The sequence below is a fragment of the Elephas maximus genome, chromosome 4 (genome assembly GCF_024166365.1).
Source record: "Elephas maximus indicus isolate mEleMax1 chromosome 4, mEleMax1 primary haplotype, whole genome shotgun sequence".
Lineage (NCBI taxonomy): Eukaryota > Metazoa > Chordata > Mammalia > Proboscidea > Elephantidae > Elephas > Elephas maximus.
The window spans coordinates 98,486,149-98,507,327 of NC_064822.1; the positions used below are offsets into that span (position 1 = coordinate 98,486,149).

Here is a 21,179-nt window from a genome sequence, read left to right on the forward strand (position 1 = left end):
TAGTATTAACACTCTTCAGCTTTTAAAATCAGCCCGTTTAAAGATATTGTATCATTTGTAAAACTGCTACAAAGACATTCATTTTACAATAAAGCCCTAATAAAAGGGGCCCATTTGGTAATGAATTGCACAGGGTAGGAACACATTCAATATTTGTTGAACAAATGTCTCTTACGAATGTATTGCCAAATTGATCACTCCTGTCATACTGGAGTGCTTCTATCACAGTGAGAACTGTGTAACTGATCGCATTTTTATTATTGCTACAGCAGTGGGAAAGCACTGATCTAAATTAAGAACTCTATTCTCCAACTATTTTGGGCTGTTTCCAACATTATACACACACACATGCATATAAACTACTTAAAATCCTTTTTGGACTTAAGCTAATAAATGAATGGGATTTTTAATCTATCGCTTCATGTTGAATTATACAGAATTATCCAAACATTAAAAAAAAGTTATAGAAAACCAAATTAAAACATAGAAAACTTAAAGAGAAAAAATTTTTATTGTGATATAAAATGCACTTATAAAATGTACACAGAAGGCATGTAATTCTTCCCTACTACATAAATTTATTGAGAATACTGTAAACGATTATTTATACCCTAAAACAAATGCATCACTGATTTTCAGCAATCATTGGTTTAATAATAATTAAAGATTATATAATCACATCTATATTCTGGAATGTCCATTTACTTCCATGTAGTGTAGTGGAATTTGAGAGTAAAATTGCACGTGGATGGTGCAGAATAACATACACTACTGAATTATTTTATACCATCGTTAACTTCCTGACTGAAAATAACAGCCACAGCTATGGTCTGCAACATAGCTCCAAGGTTCTCAATGCAATCATTTGTGTGTATGTGTAACTGTGTGCACCCATGGAACAGCTTAAAGTATACATTTATTAAACAAGTGCAACATTGCTGTCAATTATTTTGCATGTTTAAATATTATAGTCTGATTATTTGTAAACAAAACCCCACACAAGTACTCCTGATCTATTAAAAAAAAAAAAATCCGTCAACCCATAATTCTAATATGCTTTACTTACAGAACACACGCTGGATTTCAAAAGGTGCATATATTACCTTAGGTAATAAGGTTTAGAAATGAGTGCTTCATATTTTATACTATGAAATGTGCATGTCTGATAACCTTTATGCAGCATCAAGTTTAGATCAAAAAATTCCAAATTCTGGATCCCCTCAGTTCATTTAGAAAACAACTACACAAAGTTCTGGCTCTTGCAGCAAGTTTAACAGGTCAAACATGATGAAGTGTTCTAGCTCCCTCTATTTCAAGTATCAAAGAAAAATGAGGCTCAAAATGTCTCTAAATTATAACTGGAAATGCAGAGCTTTAGCAAAGAGTTAAGTGTGTTTTGAAAAAAGATATAAATTGAAACAAAATTCTTAAGCTAAGTTTTTATCTGTTTTAGGCTGATGAATACAATGGTTTTAAAATTTTATGAAATCTGAATTATTTGCTCAAAAGTGAAAAAGAACACAATGTCCCAATAAACATGCAGATTTGGGGGAAAAAAAACCCAATCTTCATGTTTAAAACTTTGCCAACATTTTTGACTACTTCTGTTTGCTTTTGTATATTAATTTAAAATTCAATATGAACAAATAATTAGGCCTCATAGTACTCAGAATGAAACTCCTTACTTTTAAAACGGAAATTTTTTTAATGCACGAGAAAGAGAATTCACTAAGGCTGTTTAAACATGTCTTTCAATGTCATCAGAAATCCTGCAGAAAATATCTACTACCCTTAAGGTTTCAGAATGAGCTACCTTCTAAAATTTCAATGCCATTAAAAAACAAAAAGCCACATAGAAAACGCTGCTGCAATAAAGGACTGTTACTAAAAGTTACAGACATGATACCAGTCTGCTAGTGAGCATTCTTCCTCAGAAAAAACAACTTTCCACCTTCTCCTAGGCACGCTAAATTTTCATCTTAGAAAATAATCCAACCTGCTCCTTAATATACTTATGAAGCAAAATGAATATTTTAAGGTATTTCTTTCTTAAAAAAAAAAAAAAAATTCAAATGTCTCACTATAGAGTAGTAAGTGTATCATACTTTGAGATATTAGACCTTCTGGAATTAGCCCAACTATAAAATTTTAAGAACTGTCTGAAAGTGTGGACTCATCACTCGATGAAAAGTGTGCCAGGATTAAACATATTATGTTGAATCCTTTTCTAGCTTTAACTCAAAATAGAAATCATGAGTCTTCTATAATATTAATTTTAAAAACACACAGAAGTGAAAACTGCTACCTTTTAAAAATTACAGTTTTTTCCCTACTCTATATCAACATGGAATGATTTCAGTTCTCCTGTACTAAAAGCTGTACTTTTAAAAAACTAGTATTGTCATGTTTAATATAATCATTTTAATCAGTAGTGGTTTCAGTTTCAGCTGGACCCCTAATTAGTCTTCGAATTCCTCTTTTTCCTGCAGGACCTTTTGGTTTTGCAAAACTTTGCTTATGTGCATGCTGCTTGGGGTGTACTTCTTCATAAAGGAAGTCTGCAGTCAATTCATCCCCATTATCTATCTCAATCTGTAAAAGACAAGATTAATAGTGTAATGCAATATAAAAAAGCACACACAACATTCAAAACCTTATATAAGCAAGTCAGTTTTCAGGTGTGAAATGAATATGAATGGTCATAAATAAATACAAAATACCCATTCCAGCAAGAGAAAATACGCATCACATATTAGTTTCTTTTTTTTTTTTTTAAGGGGTAAAGGCTACCTGAGTTGTTTGAATAATCAGCTACAGCCACTTCCTATTTGGTTTCCTCTTACTACTTCAATTAAATAATGTTTAAAAGTAGAAGCCACCACTATATTCTCAAGTTAGTCAGTGTGGTGTGATCCATCGTTTTTATATGGCCTTTCTCACTATGGTCTTGTGATTCCCACCAAAATGACTGGGTGGGACTATACAAATAAGGTGCTTGTGACCTGGTCTGGTGGCCTACCAAGGGGATTGGACAGCTTGCTACCAATGTAAATAAGGTGCCCAAAACCCTTGCAAGGGTGGGACCATGCAATAAGGTGTATGGAGCCCTAATGAAAGGACTGGTCAGTTTTGCTATCCTGCTAGGCTTAAAGTGAGCCATTCCATAAGCACAAACAGGGGACCTCACTACCACCAAGAAGAGCTAGGAGTGAAGTGCATCCTTTGGACCTAGAGTCCATGCGCTGAGAACCTCTTAGACCCAGGAGCCAGAGAAAGAGCTGTTAACATCAGAGATGACACAAAATGGTGAGAAGCGGCCACAGAGAAATGGCAGCACCAGAACCAGGAGACTGGTTCAAGACAGTGCAGTGGGCTTCCTGGCCCATAGAGCAAGGTGACTATAGTAGGTGTGCCAACCCACGGAATGAATGAGGGGAGTGTCGCTGGGCACTTATTGGTAGAGTTAGAAAGCTTTGTAACACTTGCTGGAGCAGGGCAGGGGCCGAGGGGCTGAGGGCCAGAGAGAGCTGCCTGTGGGCATGGCTGAGAATAAGCTGTCCTGACTGAAGAACTGCATGCTGAGTTGTTCCTGATCCTGGGATTGTAACCTGTTACTTCCCTAATAAACCCCATAATCCTGAGTATGGTCTATGAGCTCTGTGTGGCCGCTGCCAACAAATGATCGAACCTAGCTGACAAACAGTGCCATGGGAAGGATGACTGGTATCAGAATTGGTAAAAACGTTGGAGGGTGGAGGTATGTTTGACCTCCATCTCATAGCAATCAGCCTTGGGCTAATGTTAGTGGTGATTCTCTCTCCCCCTTATGAAATCAGAGGAGGTCAGATGCCCCCATGGCATTTTTACATTCGGCTATATATTCAAGAAACGTTACTCATGGCCTCTTTACCACTTGAAATCACTCTATAACTGGGGTCAGCAAACTATGATCTACAGGCCAAATTCAGCCCAAGCTAAGAATGTCTTTTCCATTTTTTAAGAGTTGTAAAAAATAAAAATAAAAACAAAGAACAACAGAGACGACATACGGTCTGGCAAGGCCCAAAATATTTACTATTTGACCCTTTGTAGAAAAAGTCAGCCGAACAGTACTACAAAATGTCATGGTAAGGTGATTCTCAAGAACTTAAAAAACTTAAGTGTTTAGTACTTTAAACACTGGTAGTTTTAAGTGTTAAGGGGCTCAAGAATACATCTTATCTTTCCCCATGCCTCATCCGTATTTTAAAAAAATTTAAGAAAATTGGTAGCTTTGTTCCCAAAATTCAAATGTTTACGCCCTTTCCCTCCCTCCCCAACCACGAGTAAGATTCCCAACCATCCTATGATTCACAGTTATAAACGGAGACTGTAGGTCCTTATTAACCTAAGAGCCCAGAAACAATCGTACATATGTAGCTCTAGCAGCACCGTCCAACAGAACCTTCCACAATGATGGAAATGTTCTGTAAACTCCACACTGTCCAATACAGTGAGTACTTGTAATGTGGCTAGTGCAATTAAGGAACTGGATTTTTAAATTTTATTTAATTCAATTAATTTATATTTAAATAACCACATGTGGCTTGTGGCTACCATATCTGTAAGGAAAGGGAAGTCATGGCAGGTCATCCCCAGGTACCTAGAGTAATAGCCTAAGAGTTTATGACCTGAACCAGAGAAACATATTTATATTTTTTATTTATAAATCACAATGTATCATGAGCTACATGGAAAAGACAAGAAAAATCTAGCAAAAACTGAAAATCTTAAAATAGGTCTACCTTTCTAATTACATCCATTTGTAGTTGTCTTTCTACAATTTCTAGCAGAGGACTCTTGCAGCTAGAATACAGCATCCGTTCTCTTATACTGCATGTGTACCCAGGCATTGAATAAATAAAAACTGTAAATTAAAATAATAAAGAAAATTAGTAGTATATCAATAAAATCAAGTATTAAGCCTCATGAAATATCTAAGCCCTCTGGGCAAGAAATCAGTAAAGATATAGTGTTGAAATATCAATATCCAAACTGGAAGTAGCGTGTTAAAAACAATGGATCATATACCTATGGACTCCAAATAGTCTCCTTCATGGGAATGTTTATACAGAAAGAAATGGTAACGTGCTGAATCCTTGGGAATCCTCTTTGGCAAATCTTTTAGCTCTGTATTTGTAGTGTCTGCCAAAATTATTATTTCATTTTTTATATCTATTTCCTGTCAATAAGAAATAAAACATTCATTAAAACAGAAAAACACAGAATTCATTTAAAAAATGTATAATAAACTAGGAGATAAGAGGAACTGACACAGTTCTCTATTATTTGACATTTCTCAAAGAACATACATTTTGTTTGTAATTAAAAAAAAAAAATCCAAAACTGGTTAAAAATAAACCTTAAACAAGCCACGCAGTTAAGAACAGCCATTTCAAAATAATCATTAACATTTCTCTTACCAACTGCACATAGTTGAGCTGCCTGTTACTCAATTTTTCCAAAGCTTGAAAAGCTTCTCGAGAAATAGGGAATGCTACTCCTTGTAGTGTTTGATGCTTCGTGTCCACACTCACATCAGTTTGTACCTAAATATGACAGGATATTTAATTTACTGGTAAGGTTTTAGCACATAGCAGTATCATATGGCAAAGATAATAAGAAAACCCAATTTCTATAAAGTAAACATCATATAACACTTGCCCAACCTATACATAATTAAAGGAACACTTAAAACACTATGAACTTAAAAAACGAACTCTTTTTCACATTGTTCATGGTCCTGCTAGTACTTTGTCAACATGCAGAGTGCAGGATACATCATGAACATGTTCCGAGTGAACATTTAAATGAGTGTGCAGTGGTAGTGGGGCGCTGGGGGTTTTGTTTGCCTATATGTTTTGGTTTGGGAAAATTTCAATGAGATGCAAAAGCTCTTTAAAGTGTTATCAGATTAAAACATTAATTACAAAATTTTACCTGATGAAAAATTATGAACAGTGTGACATACATACAATATTTATAAAGCTTTACTTTGTTCTTTTGGACATAAAATGCAACACAAACACCATGCACTGAATTGAAAGGAGTACAGACAGTATACAAAGACACAATACAGCTCAAGTTATACGACTGCAGAAGTTCCAGACATAGAGCTTTCTTTACTAAAAACAGGTGCACGTGTACTAGAAGGGGGAAGGATACTTCAAGAAAGCTTCAATGCACAAGTTTAAGATTTGTATATATTCGATAATTAATAGCTAGTACAGGGTCTCATTTGCAGTGTTGCAACAGAAAGTCAAATAGAAATTTTAATTAAAAAAAAAAATGAATGGAGATTCTACAGCATAAATGATATTGGATAATGAAACATCATAGAATATATGCAAATGCATACCCCAATATGATCCTCTGGGTTCTGAGCGCAAAGAATAAAACAAACTATCAAGCTTATTAAAAAAAAATCCATAAAAACTCCTTCTCAATAACTTGAGTTAAAATAATAGAGTGATAGATCTTTGTTACCAGGTTAATATTAAAAAATTTTCAACCACTTTCCAGACTTATTTCCTCTACTAGGGGTTTCTGCTCATTGTTTTTTTCTTTAAAATCTCAGTAGGAATAAAGTAGCTATTCTGACTCATAATTAGATAATTAAAAATGATAAACTAAAATGTCTAAAATTTATTGATTCTAATATTATAAACAAGTACTCAAATAACTTTTATATATACACATATATATAAAACATCCTATAACATTTATATTTTACTCTTTTGTCATCACTTGTCTCTGAAATAACAAAATAACCTGCTTCAGACAATCTTATTAAATTATAATATTCTTTACATCAAATGGGTAACACACTTTTCCCATTTATTTGAAGTACAAAGTTAAATTAAAAACAACTGTACTCCCAAAAAGAAGATACTATTCTTATTCAGACACACACATTATAAAGAGTGGAGAAACCTATTTATTAATTGACATGAAGTTTAATATTCATTTTAACTTTTTGTCCTGAAAACACATTAAACATATAGTTTTGTTTCTAAACTAAGCAGAATAACCTAAGCTCTCTCATTCTTTTGTTCTCTAGTTACCTATCAACATCTGTTAACGGTATTTTCAAACGCTTTAAAATTTTCCAAGTGTTTCAAAGCTGTAATTTACCTCATTAATTTTAATCTGTCGTAATTCTTCCTCAGCTGCAGTCAACGGGGCAGGGGAAGATTGCGATAGCAAATATTTTTTATATCCATGTAGTGATACATCCTCCTGTAAGTACAGAAATGGCCTGTTATCATTTATTGTCTAGAAGTAAAATCTCAGTGAGGGTATTTTGGCGTTAAGAATTTTACTCTCTTTTCTTAATTATTTTTAACTTCCCTATTTTATAGGTTTCAAAACTTTTTGAAGAGTACTCTCCATTTCCTGAAGTTTTATAATGACTAAATCTTTCCTGTGCGTTTGGTGGTGGGGGTGTCAGTTATACGATGAATCTGGTCAGGCTTCAAGTCTACAGGACAATTGTAATTAACCTGCTGAGGATGCTTGTCCTATAATTATTTGATAATCAACAAATTCAGATTGCAAGTTCTATAATGATTTATGTAATTATTCTACAATTACTCACAGAAAAATTATTACACTGCTTATATTCAAAGAAAAACAAATACTCCAAACAGGCCTACTTAACACCATAACTTTGTGGTTTGGAAGACCAAACTTCATAGAAGTGAGTTGATCTCAAAATTAATGGTGAACAAACAATTTATCCCCATCAAGTCTTGTGTTTGATCCACTGGGTTGTATTACTTTCTGAATCAGAATAAAAGTTCTGAAAAAAACTGCAACTGTTCAAAAAATATACTTCAATTTTCTTAAGTGTTCATGTATAAATACATATATTTACCATATAAATACCGTGACACAGAACTATTAACCTTAACTAATTTATCTTAACTGACTAATTATCTCAATTATTTTATCAGTGAATTTATCCATTAATTTAGCTGCCTCAGACTTTTGGCTTAAGTAACATAGCCTACTGCTTCTAGAATATGGGTATAAATGTTTAAGATATCTAAAAATCACTGTCTCTCTCAAGCAGCTTCTCACTTTTCTAAGCCTATCTTCCCATTCTTCAAACGAAAATTTTGAATTAGATAAAGGGGTTGAACTAGATCTCTAAGGTGTCTGTTAACTGCTGGACTGCTAATCAAAAGGTCAACAGTTGGAATCCACCAGCCACTCATTGGAAACCCTATGGGGCAGTTCCCCTCTGTCCGATAGGGTCATTATGAATAGGAATCAACTCGATGGCAGCGAAAGTTTTTTTTTTTTAAGGTGTATTTCAGTGTTTGAAGTCTATGATCTATGAATTAACAAAGAATATACCAACATATTTTAAAAGCATAAGTGTAATGTTTCAGTATCACTTATGTCAAATAGATACAACTTAATAAATTCAAAGCTACATATTCATTAGTAAAGTTGCATATTAAATATAACAATTTTTTTCTTATTCTTATGCTTACAGAGTAATCTGAATTCATATAAGGTATTACCTACCCATTACCTAGGAGTGCTTCTTTATCTATCTGAATTGCAACATACAGAATCCAAATAAATATATAAGTTTCGTACCTTTACTGTCCCAAATACTTCATCTTTAATGTGGCCACCTCCAAACTCCTTTTTCAGAGTTGCTCTTGTTGCTGCATACAACATTTTTTGACGAACCTATATAGTTGTGAAAGTTTAGTTTATAGATGAAAGCATGTAATTACAAAAGAATGCACTGTTTGAATTTATAAAAATGTTCAAGCACATAAAAATAAACTGTGAAAAACTAAAACTCACTAATATGCTTAAATATATGTGTACAAATAATCATAAAATGAGCATTAGGTAGTTATATCAATGGCTATTAAGGTAGATTTCAATTCATGTTATAAGTTATATTTTTCAAAAAGGGGAAATTCTACTTTTTCTAAAATTCATCCTTTTTGAAAGTATAAAATGAGCTCAAGAATAAAAAAACTACTTCAAAAGATGAGAAAAAACTTCACTGAAATGAAGTAACCTGGATACTGACATTTCACTCAAAGCAAACCCAGATATTACTAATTAAGTTGTTCAGTAATCCAATATTCTTGGTGTATCTATGGCACATACCATTCTATGAGGTGCACAAAGATGAAAAGAAATATATACCATTACTGAAGAGTCTACCAGCATCTACAAAAAACTACTGAAGATAACTACCAACAAACAGAAACAATTTCATAAACCTACATTGGCAAATACAATATTTCTTTCAGACAGGATGTGAGGAATTAAAGAGAATGGGATAATCCTTTCAGAAAGACATCTAGATAACTTTTTAAAAAAAAACATTGTTTTTCTACAATGAACACAGGAATTAATCTTTAAAATAATGGGTGATATTCATACATTAATGTGGTCTTTTATTTAGTCAATCTACTAACCAACTTTTCTAAAGAAATGCTTATATGGCATGCCCACAACTTGAATGGTAGCTATTATACTGAATATTATAATACTTAATAAGATGTGCAATTACCCACTGCCATTGAGTCGATTCCGAATCACACGATGTGCAATTAGCTCTCAGAATTATTACAATTATTAATCTCAGAGCAAAGTAGTTAGCTTTTTTCTTTTTTTAAAGAGGCCCATGTTGTTGTTGTTAGGTGCTGTTGAGTAGGTTTTGACTCATAGTAACTGTATGTGAACAAAACGCTGCCCGGTCTCGTGCCATCCTCACAATCACTGTTATGCTTGAGTCCACTGATGCAGCCACTGTGTTAATCCATTTCATTGAGGGTCTTCCTCTTTTTTGCTGACCTTCTATCTTACCATGCATCATGTCCTTCTACAGGGATTGATCCCTCCTGATAACATGTCCAAAGTATGTGAGATGTAGTCTCACCATCCTTGCTTCCAAGAAGCATTCTGGCTGTACTTCTTCCAAGACGGATTTGTTTGTTCTTTTGGCAGTCCATCGTATATTCAATATTCTTCACCAACACCATAATTGAAAGGTATCAATTCTTCTTTGGTCTTCCTTATTCATTGTCCAGCTTTCGCACGCCTAAGAGGTAACTGAAAACACCGTAGCTTGGGTTAGGCACACCTGTCTTCAAGGTGACATCTTTGCTTTTTAACACTTAAAAGCCCTTCTGCAGCAGACCTGCCCAATGCAATCCGTCATTTGATTTCCTGACTGCTGCTTTCATGGGTGATTATGGATCAAAGTAAAATGAAATCCTTGACAACTTCAATCTATTCTCCATTTATCATGGTGCTGCTTATTGGTCCAGTTGAGATTTTTGTTCTCTTCATGCCGAGGTGTAATCCATACTGAAGGCTACGGTCTTTGATCTTCATCAGTAAGCACTTCCAGTCCACTTCACTTTCGGCAAGCAAGGTTGTATCATCTACATAATGCAGGTTGTTAACGAGCCTTCCTCCACTCCTGATGCTGCGTTACTCTTCATATAGTCCAGCTTCTTCACATGAGTTTAAAGTTAGGATTTTAAATTTAAAATCAATAAGTATTTTGATTTCAAGGGCAAGACTTCTAAATCCTAGTGTATTACTCCTGATTTCACATTATCAATCCAAGGATTTTTTTTTCCAATCATTATTCCTTTTCATAGGAAATGATTGTTTCTTCATTTCTTTTGGCCTAGGAACATTTTAGAAAAAAACATTCTTTCTAGCATTTACCATTAAATGCATGACAAAAATTACTTACATGAGAATGATCTGGAGACCACGCAATGAATATCCACTCATATCCCTGGGCATTCTGAGAATCTAACCTGAATAATATATAGCATGGTTGTCTCTCCTCCAGCAGGGGTAGAACAAAGAAATCATAATCCTTATCCCATGAATCTGAAGGTTGACTACATGATCCAATGACAAGCTGCTCTATGAAGAATAATTTTTAAAAAGATACATGAACAGTTTGACATTCCAAACTACAGTGTGTTGAACAGTAGAACTATAAATAAATAGTTATTTGCTAATTATTATTATTATCAAAAAGTTGAAAGGAAAAAGGTGGTGACACAGAAAATATGATATGAAATAATATTAAAAATAGGTATGAAGGTTTTATGAATAGCATGGTTACAAAGTTATATACATATGGAAATATATGAAAGGAACAAATAAAAATGATCATAATAGTTGAATTGGATGCCCAAATAATTATGATTATATTTACATTTTTCAAAATGTCTACATTATAAATTATCAACAAAAGATATTTGTACAGATGTACTATCACTTAAAAGTATAATTTCTGAAATTAACATTGAGTTGTACAGGAGGAAATATTAAATAAAAACAGGCTTAGCTCATATTTGGCCATAATACTACAGATTAAAAATTTATGTAGAAGCATAGATTGATACAGTCACTCTGAAGAATCAGGTAAAATGGATTTTTCTGCATAAAAAAATCTGCTGCACACACATACAGCACTGAATCCAAAGCCAAACCAAACTCACTCCCGTCGAGTCGATTCCAACTCATAGCGACCCTATAGGACAGAGTAGAACTGCCCGATAGAGTTTCCGAGGAGCGCCTGACAGATTCCAACTGCCGACCTCTTGGTTAGCAGCCGTAGCACTTAACCACTTTGCCACCAGGGTTTCCACAGCACTGAATAATAGTAATAGTGAAAACTGGAAATGGCCTAAATCTTCATCAATAAATAAAAAAAAAGGGCACAGATAAATAATATATGGCATAGTCAAATGCTAAAATTCTATTCATATTTAAAATGAATGAACACGCCACGTATCAAATCTAATTTCAAAAGTAACATTTAGAGAAAAATGCAGAATAAAATGGTACTGTGCAATTTATGTAAACTTAGAAAACTTAAAACAGTTCTATGTTATTTAGGGATACATATAAAAACTAAAATAGTAATGATAACAACATAAAAATTTCTAACTTAGCTGCCTCAGGGAGAAGAGGTCAGGAAATGGAATTAATTGGTGAAAAACATCAAATTAAAAAAGGCTTGAAGCAACTAATAAAATGTTAGCAGTTATTAATTTAAGTAAAGACAAAGGTATTTGTATTATTTATTCTTTGTAGTTTCCTTATTTTAAAAATTTTCCAAAAATAAAAATAAAGTAAAAACAGAAAATAATAGTTTAGGAAATAGTGTTTTCCTTCCTTAAAAATATTAAAAAGGATAAAATAGAAACTAGAGCTCATGTACCTGGACATTTAATATGTTTATTGAGGTTTCTGTATGATAATTGTATTTTTTAAATACATGGTATTTATGTTGCATATTTTACAAACTATTCCTGGTATTTTTAATGCATAAGCAAAAAATGGAAAGCAAATTAGATTTACTTCCAATTTATAAAAAAACAAGTTATTTTTCCAAAGCAAAATATTTTAAGGTACTTAACTAAATTAGGCCAATAGACTGTTTTAACATATTCATTGTGATCAAGTATCTATAATAGTAATTTTATTCAAATTCAAATCTCCCTGAAATTCTCAGTATTAAAAGATTCTCCACTCAACCAGTTTCACCGCTTACAGAATTATTTTAAAAGAATCAATCCATATTTTGTTACATCCTCAGAACTTTCCCAAAATAACACATAAAGGTAATCATTTCTGTAGCATAGGTTACAATCAGGTAGAAAAAATAGAAGAGTTTGAAAAATTTTCTACTTCAAAACTAACTTTACTGATTAACAGCAGGAACTTTTTTTTTTTTTGGATAATCACCTGTTTACTGATTTCCATTCCAGATATGGAAGCATCAACATTAGAAATGGATTGTGGTGCAGAAACTGAGACACAAAAGTAAGAGAGGACGATGTCACACTGAAAAACAACATCTTTCTGTATCCCTGATAGTAAGCTACAGAATTCAGAAGGAAAGCAAGGGCCCATGGGGACTTGCACAAAACGTGCAGGATCTAAGTTATCTTAAAGGCCGGTAAGTTTACAAACAGCAAGCTTTGAACTTGTTTCGTATTAACTAATGGTCCAAAGCATTGACAAAAATTTAGAAATTTAAAAACGTGACACCCGAAAATCCAGGGACAAGCAATATTTTAAAACATTTAACTAACCATTTTCAATAGATATTTTCAGAAGTCTGTATTTTCCATTTCTTGCTCTGGCAAAGATATCTTTAACATCTTCACTAGCTGTGGGAAAAGATAAAGAAAAGTAAACTTTTTTTTATACATATGTATTAACTTTCCTTTGCTACTTAAAGCAGACAGGAATGAATTACAATACAAATAAAAAAATCTTGAGTGTGCAGAAAACTCTTATTATCAGTAATTTAGATGATTAAGACTTAAAGGCATAACATCACTTACATTGAATACAGCTAAGAAATATAAAAATTTTACTGTATTTTAAAGATATATATACATTAATTCTAATCTGCTTTAGGCAGATAATTCCACAGCAGAAACAATACTGGAGTAAATATATTGAAGTTACTCAAACTGAACAAAAGACAGATGACAATTCTGAAGAATATTTTTGCTTGTTTCAAAATGTTAATAACTTGCTTTCATTCTCCTTTAGTCCAATTGCAGGCTTATGATAGACACCTCCTTTATTACTTCATTATCTAAATTTTCCCATCACGAGATACTCTCTAGGTTAAAGATAAAGGCAATAAAACGCATTCGATCTTATACTTCCGGCTATACTACTCTAACTTGTATTTCTCAAAAAGCTGGAGTAAGATCACTGAGCAAATACATATTTAATAACCTAACCCTTGTGTTCATACTAAAGCTTCAATTTTCTTCTAATTTCATTCTAGTGCTACTTGACAGCAAGAGCCCATATTATTTTAAGTAGTGCTTGCTATAATGTTCAAGCATGAGGTGAATAATTGCATATTTAAAACTCAAAATTAACACGTACAAAATAATGCCTTTATGTTTAGGCTGTTTTGTTGTGTGTTGGGGTGGTGATGTCAAAGATCCTTCAAAAATACACAATTAAAGGTTCATGCGGGGAAAGGAAAGAGCTTGGGTTTATATGAGAACTCGTTAAGTGATCTCGGCTAACCTCGGGATATATCATTTGATTTTGACGAGGTGAGCTCTTCTAGACTGCCCATTTTCAAACGAGGAAATAATGGATATCAGATATAACTGCACATTCAACTGCCTGCACGGGATGATTAAATGCAGTCACGTAAGTCTGACTTCAGCTCCTCTGGGGAGCACCCTGTGGAAAAAGATCGGAACACATCCCGTACTTAGGGTTTCTCAGTACATGTTCCTATTTTATAGGAAAAGGATGCGTAAGACTTTGGGAAGTACCCTCACTGATGTGAACAAGATTCTGGAATCTTTCCTTTTATGATCAAAGTATGTACCCATGTCTCCTGGATAGTGAAACGAACTCTCCGATTCTCGACAGCTAGACCAGTCTCCACGGTTCCAGCCCTTCCCTACCTGATGAAAAGGGGGCTAGCGGGGCTAGTGCTGGGGGCGGCGGAGGGCACGCCCCTTCACTTCAGCCGCCTCGGAAACCGGTTTCCTCTGTCCTCTGCATTTCAGGTCTGCCTGCAACGTGGCAGCGGTCGGGCCGGGATGGGAGGGACGCAGGCCGGGAGAGCCGGGAAACCGGAGCGTGGAGACGCGCAGGGGCCCGGCTCGCCCTGCGGAACCGACTCCCCGCGCCCGGAGCCCGACTCTGGCCCTGCCCATCCCGGAGCCCGCCCGGCTCTGCGGGGCCTCCCGGGAGCCCCTTCCCCTGGGCCGCGCCGAGCGTCGTTACCTTGGATGCCGGTCTGGTGGGACATGGTGGCGGCCACGGGCTCCCGGCTCCGGCGCTGAGTGCAGCGAGCGGCCCCGGCCGGCGGCTTCAGGAAGTGGCTGCTTCTCCGCCGACCCCGGCGCGTCATCTGCCGGCGACTCGTGGCCGCCCCGCCCCGCCCCGCCCCGCACGGCCGACGGTGTCCCCGAGCGCCCTCGCTGGCCCTGCCGCCTGCCACCAGAGCAGCCAGCCGCGTGCGGGGGCGCAGGAGCTGGCCCGTGGGGAGCCCAGACTTGAGGTCCGCGCCCGGGCCCCTCGCCTTGCGCTCTCCCTCTCCGCTGGGGGAGAGACCCAGCCCGGCAGCACAGGGCTCACTGCAGTCTGGAGCGTGCGCCGCAGCGACTCCGCGACGCCGCCATGCTTTGGTTCAGCCAGGAGAGACTCAGACGTGGAAATGACGATTTTAACGAACATGTTATTTTCAGTTTTAAAAAGTGGTGCACATCCTTCTTGGTTTACTTGTGTGTAATTTAGCCAATTTAATGTAAAGAGCCCGTGTAAAGGTCACTTCCTTACCCATTTTTTTGAATGAAAATTAATATGAACACTGTCTTCCACCCAATTTTCCCATTATTTTAAATTAAGTCAATCTCAGACTTTTTTTTTTTTTTTTTGATTGGTCACGTTTAGAGACCAAGTTTCCCTTTCTCCTCTTTCCAAAAAGAGCTCCTCAGACTGAGAAGGGCAGTTGACTTGAGTGATCCCTCTCTGGTCAGTTCCTCCATTGTAAACTATGATATTGCTCCGTTTTAGGTTGGCTTTTTATTGGCAGTTGGAACCCACCTAGCGGCACCACAGAAGAAAGACTTGGTGATCTGCTTCCCTAAAGATTACGGCCATGAAAATAATGTGGAAGGGTTCTGCTCTAACACATAGGGTTGCCATTAAGTTGGAATAGGTTTGGTTTTAACTGTTATTTTTAATCAAGTAATTATTCAAAATTCACGTGAATAAATTTGTAGGATGACAGCAGATAATACTAAAAATTCTTTTCCATTTTCTGTTTTTATAAATATGTATTTGTCTTCCTAAAAGTAATTTTTGTACTGCTTTTCTGTCACTCCTAGATTAAAATTTCCTAGGTAGAAGGGCTTTGACCTGACTAATTTACAAAATTACAGTCTGCTAAAAAAAAAAATATACTATGTCCAGATCAATAATATTAGTGCGAGTAAATGAAATTACTCTTCAAAAGCAATACATTTTTCATTAGTGATTAACTAGCAGGCTTGCAATTATTTTCCTTTACAGAGATCACAACAAACAAGGTTGCTATGTTCTGTTTTTTGCTGGCTGAACACTTTCTCAAACAGATCTTCATATTCAAGAATAAGCAACATTAAATAGGAGTTTTATGACTTCTTTGGATTTAAGAAATATAGGGAGGTGTTTCAGTCTAACACAATTTTTCCTGACAAGATAGTTCACCCTGATTTACCAGCTTTGATTTACCAGCATTGTTGAGCACAGAGAAGATTGCAGAGCTCACTTGCAGTTTTTTGACTGATTCATGTCCTGGTACGAAGGGAAATTGCTTAAGGAAGTTGGCATTGCTCAAAAGTACCCATACCCATTGCCATTGAGTCAGTTCTGATTCATAGCAGTCCTATAGGACAGAGCAGAACTTCCGCATACAGTTTCCAAAGAGCTCCTGGTGGATTCGAACTGCTGACCTTTTGGTTAGCAGCCGTAGCTCTTAACCACTACGCCACCAGGGTTTCCCCTCAGAAGTAGTAATGAGAAAAAGTATTCTTCCACATTCATGCTTAGAAAGGCCACTGTATGCTCAGTCCTGAAGAAGAGGAAAGTTCAGTTCGGTTGGGATCAGCCTGGCATCCATGGGAAAGTGCTTATTTTCTACCAATATACTAGTTTAACTTGCAAGTTGAGGGGGCGTTAGGTACATTGTTTATGAAACAGCAAAGTTCATCTGAGCAAAAGAGGGAATCTGAAAAGGGGAAACATATTTGCTAAGCTATCCAGAGTGTGGTCAGTGAAATCTTTCTGTTGTCCCATCAATGTTTATACATAAATAATTTCCTCTATTGTACTATATCCTATGGGGCAGTTCAGAGCCCTGGTGGCACGGTGGTTAAGACCTCGACTGCTAACCAAAAGGTCAGCAATTTGAATCTACCAGCTGCTCCTTGGAAACTTTATGGGGCAGTTCTACTCTGTCCTGTAGGTTTTCAGTGAGTCTGAATCAACTTGATGGCTTTGGATTTGGATGTATGTACAAAAACTAGATTCTTGATGCTTTCATATGACCTATTGTTTTATGAAAATGTTTATCGCTGGTATTGACAATATGTTTAAATCTATTTATTATGTATGAGGTTTATTCCAGACAGAATTAAAAGTTTGGAATTGTACTAACTGGAGGAATGGCTTTTTGAGCATATTTTTATTTATTATTTGTTGGTGAAAATGTATACAGCAAAGCATACACTTATTCAATAATTTCTACATCTGTAGTTCAGTGACATTGGTTACGTTCTTCATATTGTGTCACTATTCTCACCATCTCTACATTTATTGTTTCACCATTATTAACTTAGTCTTAAAAAAAAAAAAAAGACTTAGTCTTACTGTCCCCTAAATGTTTCATCTGTACTTTAGAGTTACTATTGTTGAGTTGATCTCATATAGACAACTCTTTGAAAGAGCTCAATATTCAAGGCAAACAGTCTTTATTAATTGAGCTGAACTATTGTTTGGTTTAAAGATGACTTCAGGGGATAGTTTTTGGTTCATGGTTTGATGTTACATCAGGGCAATAGATTCAGGGGTTCCTCCAGTCTTCGTGGGTCCAGTAAGTCAGGTTTCCCTAAGAATCTGAAACTCTGTTCCACTTTTTGTTCCTTTTGTATCTTACCTTTTTAAGAGAACAAATTGTAGTAGAAGTCCTGCTCATTCAGTTAATTCCTCTTGCTTACATCTTAAAGTTGACCACAATCATATGACTTCTCTCTTTAACTTTTGAATGTTGTCTTTGCCAATCTTTTGAATAACATCTTCTAACTTTCTTTCCTTATGTTTCTACTGAACTTCTTACAAATGCTATCTACACTTTCAACATACACTTTTCACCTCTCCTTAAACCCACGGTTCCAAAGCTATGTACGAGGTGCTCCAGGGGCCACAGTGAACTCATGGGGCTGCCTGGGGAGCGCTGCAAATTTCTGAGATACTTGACATCTTTTTTACACAGCACAAACCATTACTTAGAGATAGTGCACAGTTTCAACATTAGATCACTCTGCATCTCTTTCCTTAATGTTATATCTTTGCAAAGCTGGATTTTTGGTGGTGGTTGTGATAAAAAGCAAGTACTGGGCGAAAATTAGTGTGAAAGAGGAAGTGACAGTGGCTGTTTACAATCTAATTCCAAGGTTTGAGAAGTTGTGTAGTGCCTAACAGGTGCATGCATTCCCATTAGTAAGTAACTGTGCTTATTTAAAAATAGAATCAAATATTTCCTTTCAATGTATATGTATTATTTTTTCAAACCACTAGGATAACTTTTTCAAAGTGGCTTGAACAATTACTGAGTAAGGTGTTTGGAACCGACTGCTTTGTACACTGAACTGTTAGGTATTTCTTTTGGTCTAGGAGCACTATTAAAAAGAATTGTTCAGATGCTAAGGCCACTGTGAACTGAGAAAGTTTGGGAAACTGTGCCTTACACGTTTGAATATGACTTTCCCTACACCACTCTACTGAAACTGCTTTCTTGAACATCACCAGTGTCTTCCTGCTTAATGGCAAAATCAATTACACTTATTCTCACATGTTGGATTAGTTTCCTGTGGCTGCCGGGTGGCATAAAACAACAGAAATTTATTTATTTTCTCACAGTTTTGAAGACCAAAACCTGTTGCCATCAAGTTGATTCCAACTCATAGCAACCCTATAGAATAGAGTAGAACTCCCTGTAGGGTTTCCAAGGAGCACCTGGTGGATTCGAACTGCCAACCTTTTGGATAGCAGCCATAGCTCTTAACCACTATGTCAACAGGTTTTCCGTTTTGGAGACCAGAAGTCCTAAATGAAGATGTTGGTAGGGCCCTCCTTCCTTTGGAGACTTTAGGGGAGAATCTATTCTTTGCCTCTCCTAGCTTCTGGTGGCTGTCAACATTCCTTGATTAGTGGCTGCATCCTCCAGTCTCTGTGTCTGTAGTCAAGTGTCTCCTCCTATTAGTCCCAAATCTTCCTCTGCCTTTCTGTTATAAGTATACTTGTCATTTGGTTTAGGACTCACCCTGATAATTCAGGATAATCTCCTTATCTCAAAATTCTTAAGTTAATTACATCTACAAAGAACTTTTTCACATAAGGCGGTAGTCACAGATTCAGGGAGTTAGGATGTGGGCATATCTTTTGAGGACTACTATTCAACCCGCTGTAGATGTCTATGAGGCATTTGATACTCTTAATCCTTATCTCTTCTTGACAAAACTCAGTTTTCTCTCTCTTTGACACTGCACTAACCTGTTCTTCATTTTAGCCTTTTAACTTCTCTGTCTTCTTTACCTTACTACATTCCTTTGTCAACTCAACATATGGAAAAACTGAACTCATTATGACACCAGTAAACCAGCTCTCTTCTAGATTTCAGCGTTTTTATTTATTTATTTTTTATTCTGCTTTAAGTGAAAGTTTACAGTTCTCATACAAAAATTTATACACACATGGTTATGTGACCCTAGTTGCTCGCCCTGTAATGTGACAGCACACTCCTCCTTTCTGCGCCAGATTTCCTGTGTCCATTCTACCAGGTCCTGTCCCTTTCTGCTTTCTCATCTTGCCTCTGGACAGGAACTGCCCATTTAGTCTCATGATGTATCTACTTGAGCTAAGAAGCACACTCTTCACGAGTGTCATTTTATGTCTTATAATCCAGCCTAATCTTTGTCTGAAGAGTCAGCTTCGGGAATGGTTTTAGTTTTGGACTAACAGAGAGTCCGAGGGCCATGTCTTCTGGGGTCCCTCTAGTCTCAGTCAGTCCATTAAGTCTGTTCTTTTAACTAGAATTTGAGTTCTGCACCCTACTTTTCTCCTGCTCCATCTGGGACTCTTTGTTGTGTTCCCCGTCAGGGCAATCATTGGTGGTAGCCAGATACCATCTAGTTCTGGTTTCAGGCTGATGGAGTCTCTGGTTTACATGGCCCCTTTTGTCTCTTGGGCTAATATTTTCCTTGTGTCTTTGGTGTTCTTCATTCTCCTTTGCTCCAGATAGGTTGGGACCAATTGATGCATCTTAGATGGCCACTTGCTAGCTTTAAAGACCCCAGATACCACTCGCTAAAGTGGGATGCAGAACATTTTCTTAATAAACTTTGTTATGCCAGTCGACCTAGATGTCCCCAGAAAACATGATCTCAGACCCGCCCCTGTTATTCTGTCTCTCGAATACACTTCAGTGTTTCTCTGTGTTATATTATTATCTAAAAGCTGGTGCTTATAGTCTGTTACATAGCTGCCTCCAGACCTGGAAGACCTCACTTTTACTAACCACATCACTTGTAAAAGTGACGTATCACATAGGCATAAAATGCTTGTTTGGAACTATGAGGCTTCACACTTCCATATTTGTTCTATCTTTAGTAAGTCACTCGTACCTATTGTTAAGTAAAGTGCATTGAAACATTAAACATAGTGGCAATTAATGTTAAATAAAATAAATTATTCCATTTACCCAAACAATTGTGCCTTTTTCTAATCCTCACATTTCATTATTTTCTAAATGTTACAGATTCAACTGATTTTGTTTCTGAAAATAAAACCCTTCTTTGCGTTCTCATTACCATACTTTCATTACCTTACCTATATTATTATTTTGTTTTTGCCTCACACTAATGAATCCACACTTAATTGTCATGTTTATTTCCAGAAATGTCTTATTGTTTCCCCTTTGTATGTGACTTTTGTTTTTCTCAAGCTACTCTCAGGATTCTTTGTCTCTGGTTTTAGCAAGTGTGATTATGATATGTCTTGGTTATTTTCTTTTAGGGTTTATCCTATATGGGGTTCATTGAGCTTCTTGGATGGTTGACTTTTCATCTTTCATGATATTAGGGAAGTTTTCTGTCAGCAAATCTTCAATGATCCTCTCTGTGTTTCCCATTTTCTCCCCCGTTCTGGAACTGCAGTCACATACAGATTTTTGCTTTTGATTGTATCCCACATTGTTCTCATTTTTCTTCATTCTTTTCTGATTTTTCCTCAAAGTGGTATAAAAGAATATGTCTTCAATTTCACTGATCCTGTCTTCCATTGTTTCAGATATGCTCCTAAAACCTTCTATT

The 21,179-nt window shown here is 36.1% G+C and overlaps 1 protein-coding gene across 1 annotated transcript; it reads right to left on the bottom strand.

The window, feature by feature from the left end:
• Positions 1–515: 515 nt before the first annotated feature.
• On the bottom strand, positions 516–14,972 carry TWF1 (twinfilin actin binding protein 1). The gene is made up of 9 exons (XM_049882889.1): positions 14,833–14,972; positions 13,152–13,229; positions 10,787–10,965; positions 8,650–8,745; positions 7,174–7,278; positions 5,463–5,588; positions 5,071–5,221; positions 4,785–4,906; positions 516–2,592 (listed from the first exon to the last, which is right to left on the bottom strand). The coding sequence occupies exons 1-9, from the start codon at positions 14,957–14,959 to the stop codon at positions 2,422–2,424; spliced, it is 1,155 nt and encodes a 384-aa protein (XP_049738846.1). The 5' UTR covers positions 14,960–14,972; the 3' UTR covers positions 516–2,421.
• Positions 14,973–21,179: the final 6,207 nt, after the last annotated feature.

Bases quoted from the DNA above. Each gene is read 5' to 3' on its own strand.
- TWF1 (XM_049882889.1), bottom strand. From the start codon at position 14,959: ATGACGCGCCGGGGTCGGCGGAGAAGCAGCCACTTCCTGAAGCCGCCG. The intron at 4,907-5,070 runs GTATATGATCCA...TTTAATTTACAG, and splicing joins AGACTATTTGGAGTCCATAG to TTTTTATTTATTCAATGCCT. The intron at 2,593-4,784 runs GTAGACCTATTT...TGTCTTTTACAG, and splicing joins AAATGGATGTAATTAGAAAG to ATTGAGATAGATAATGGGGA.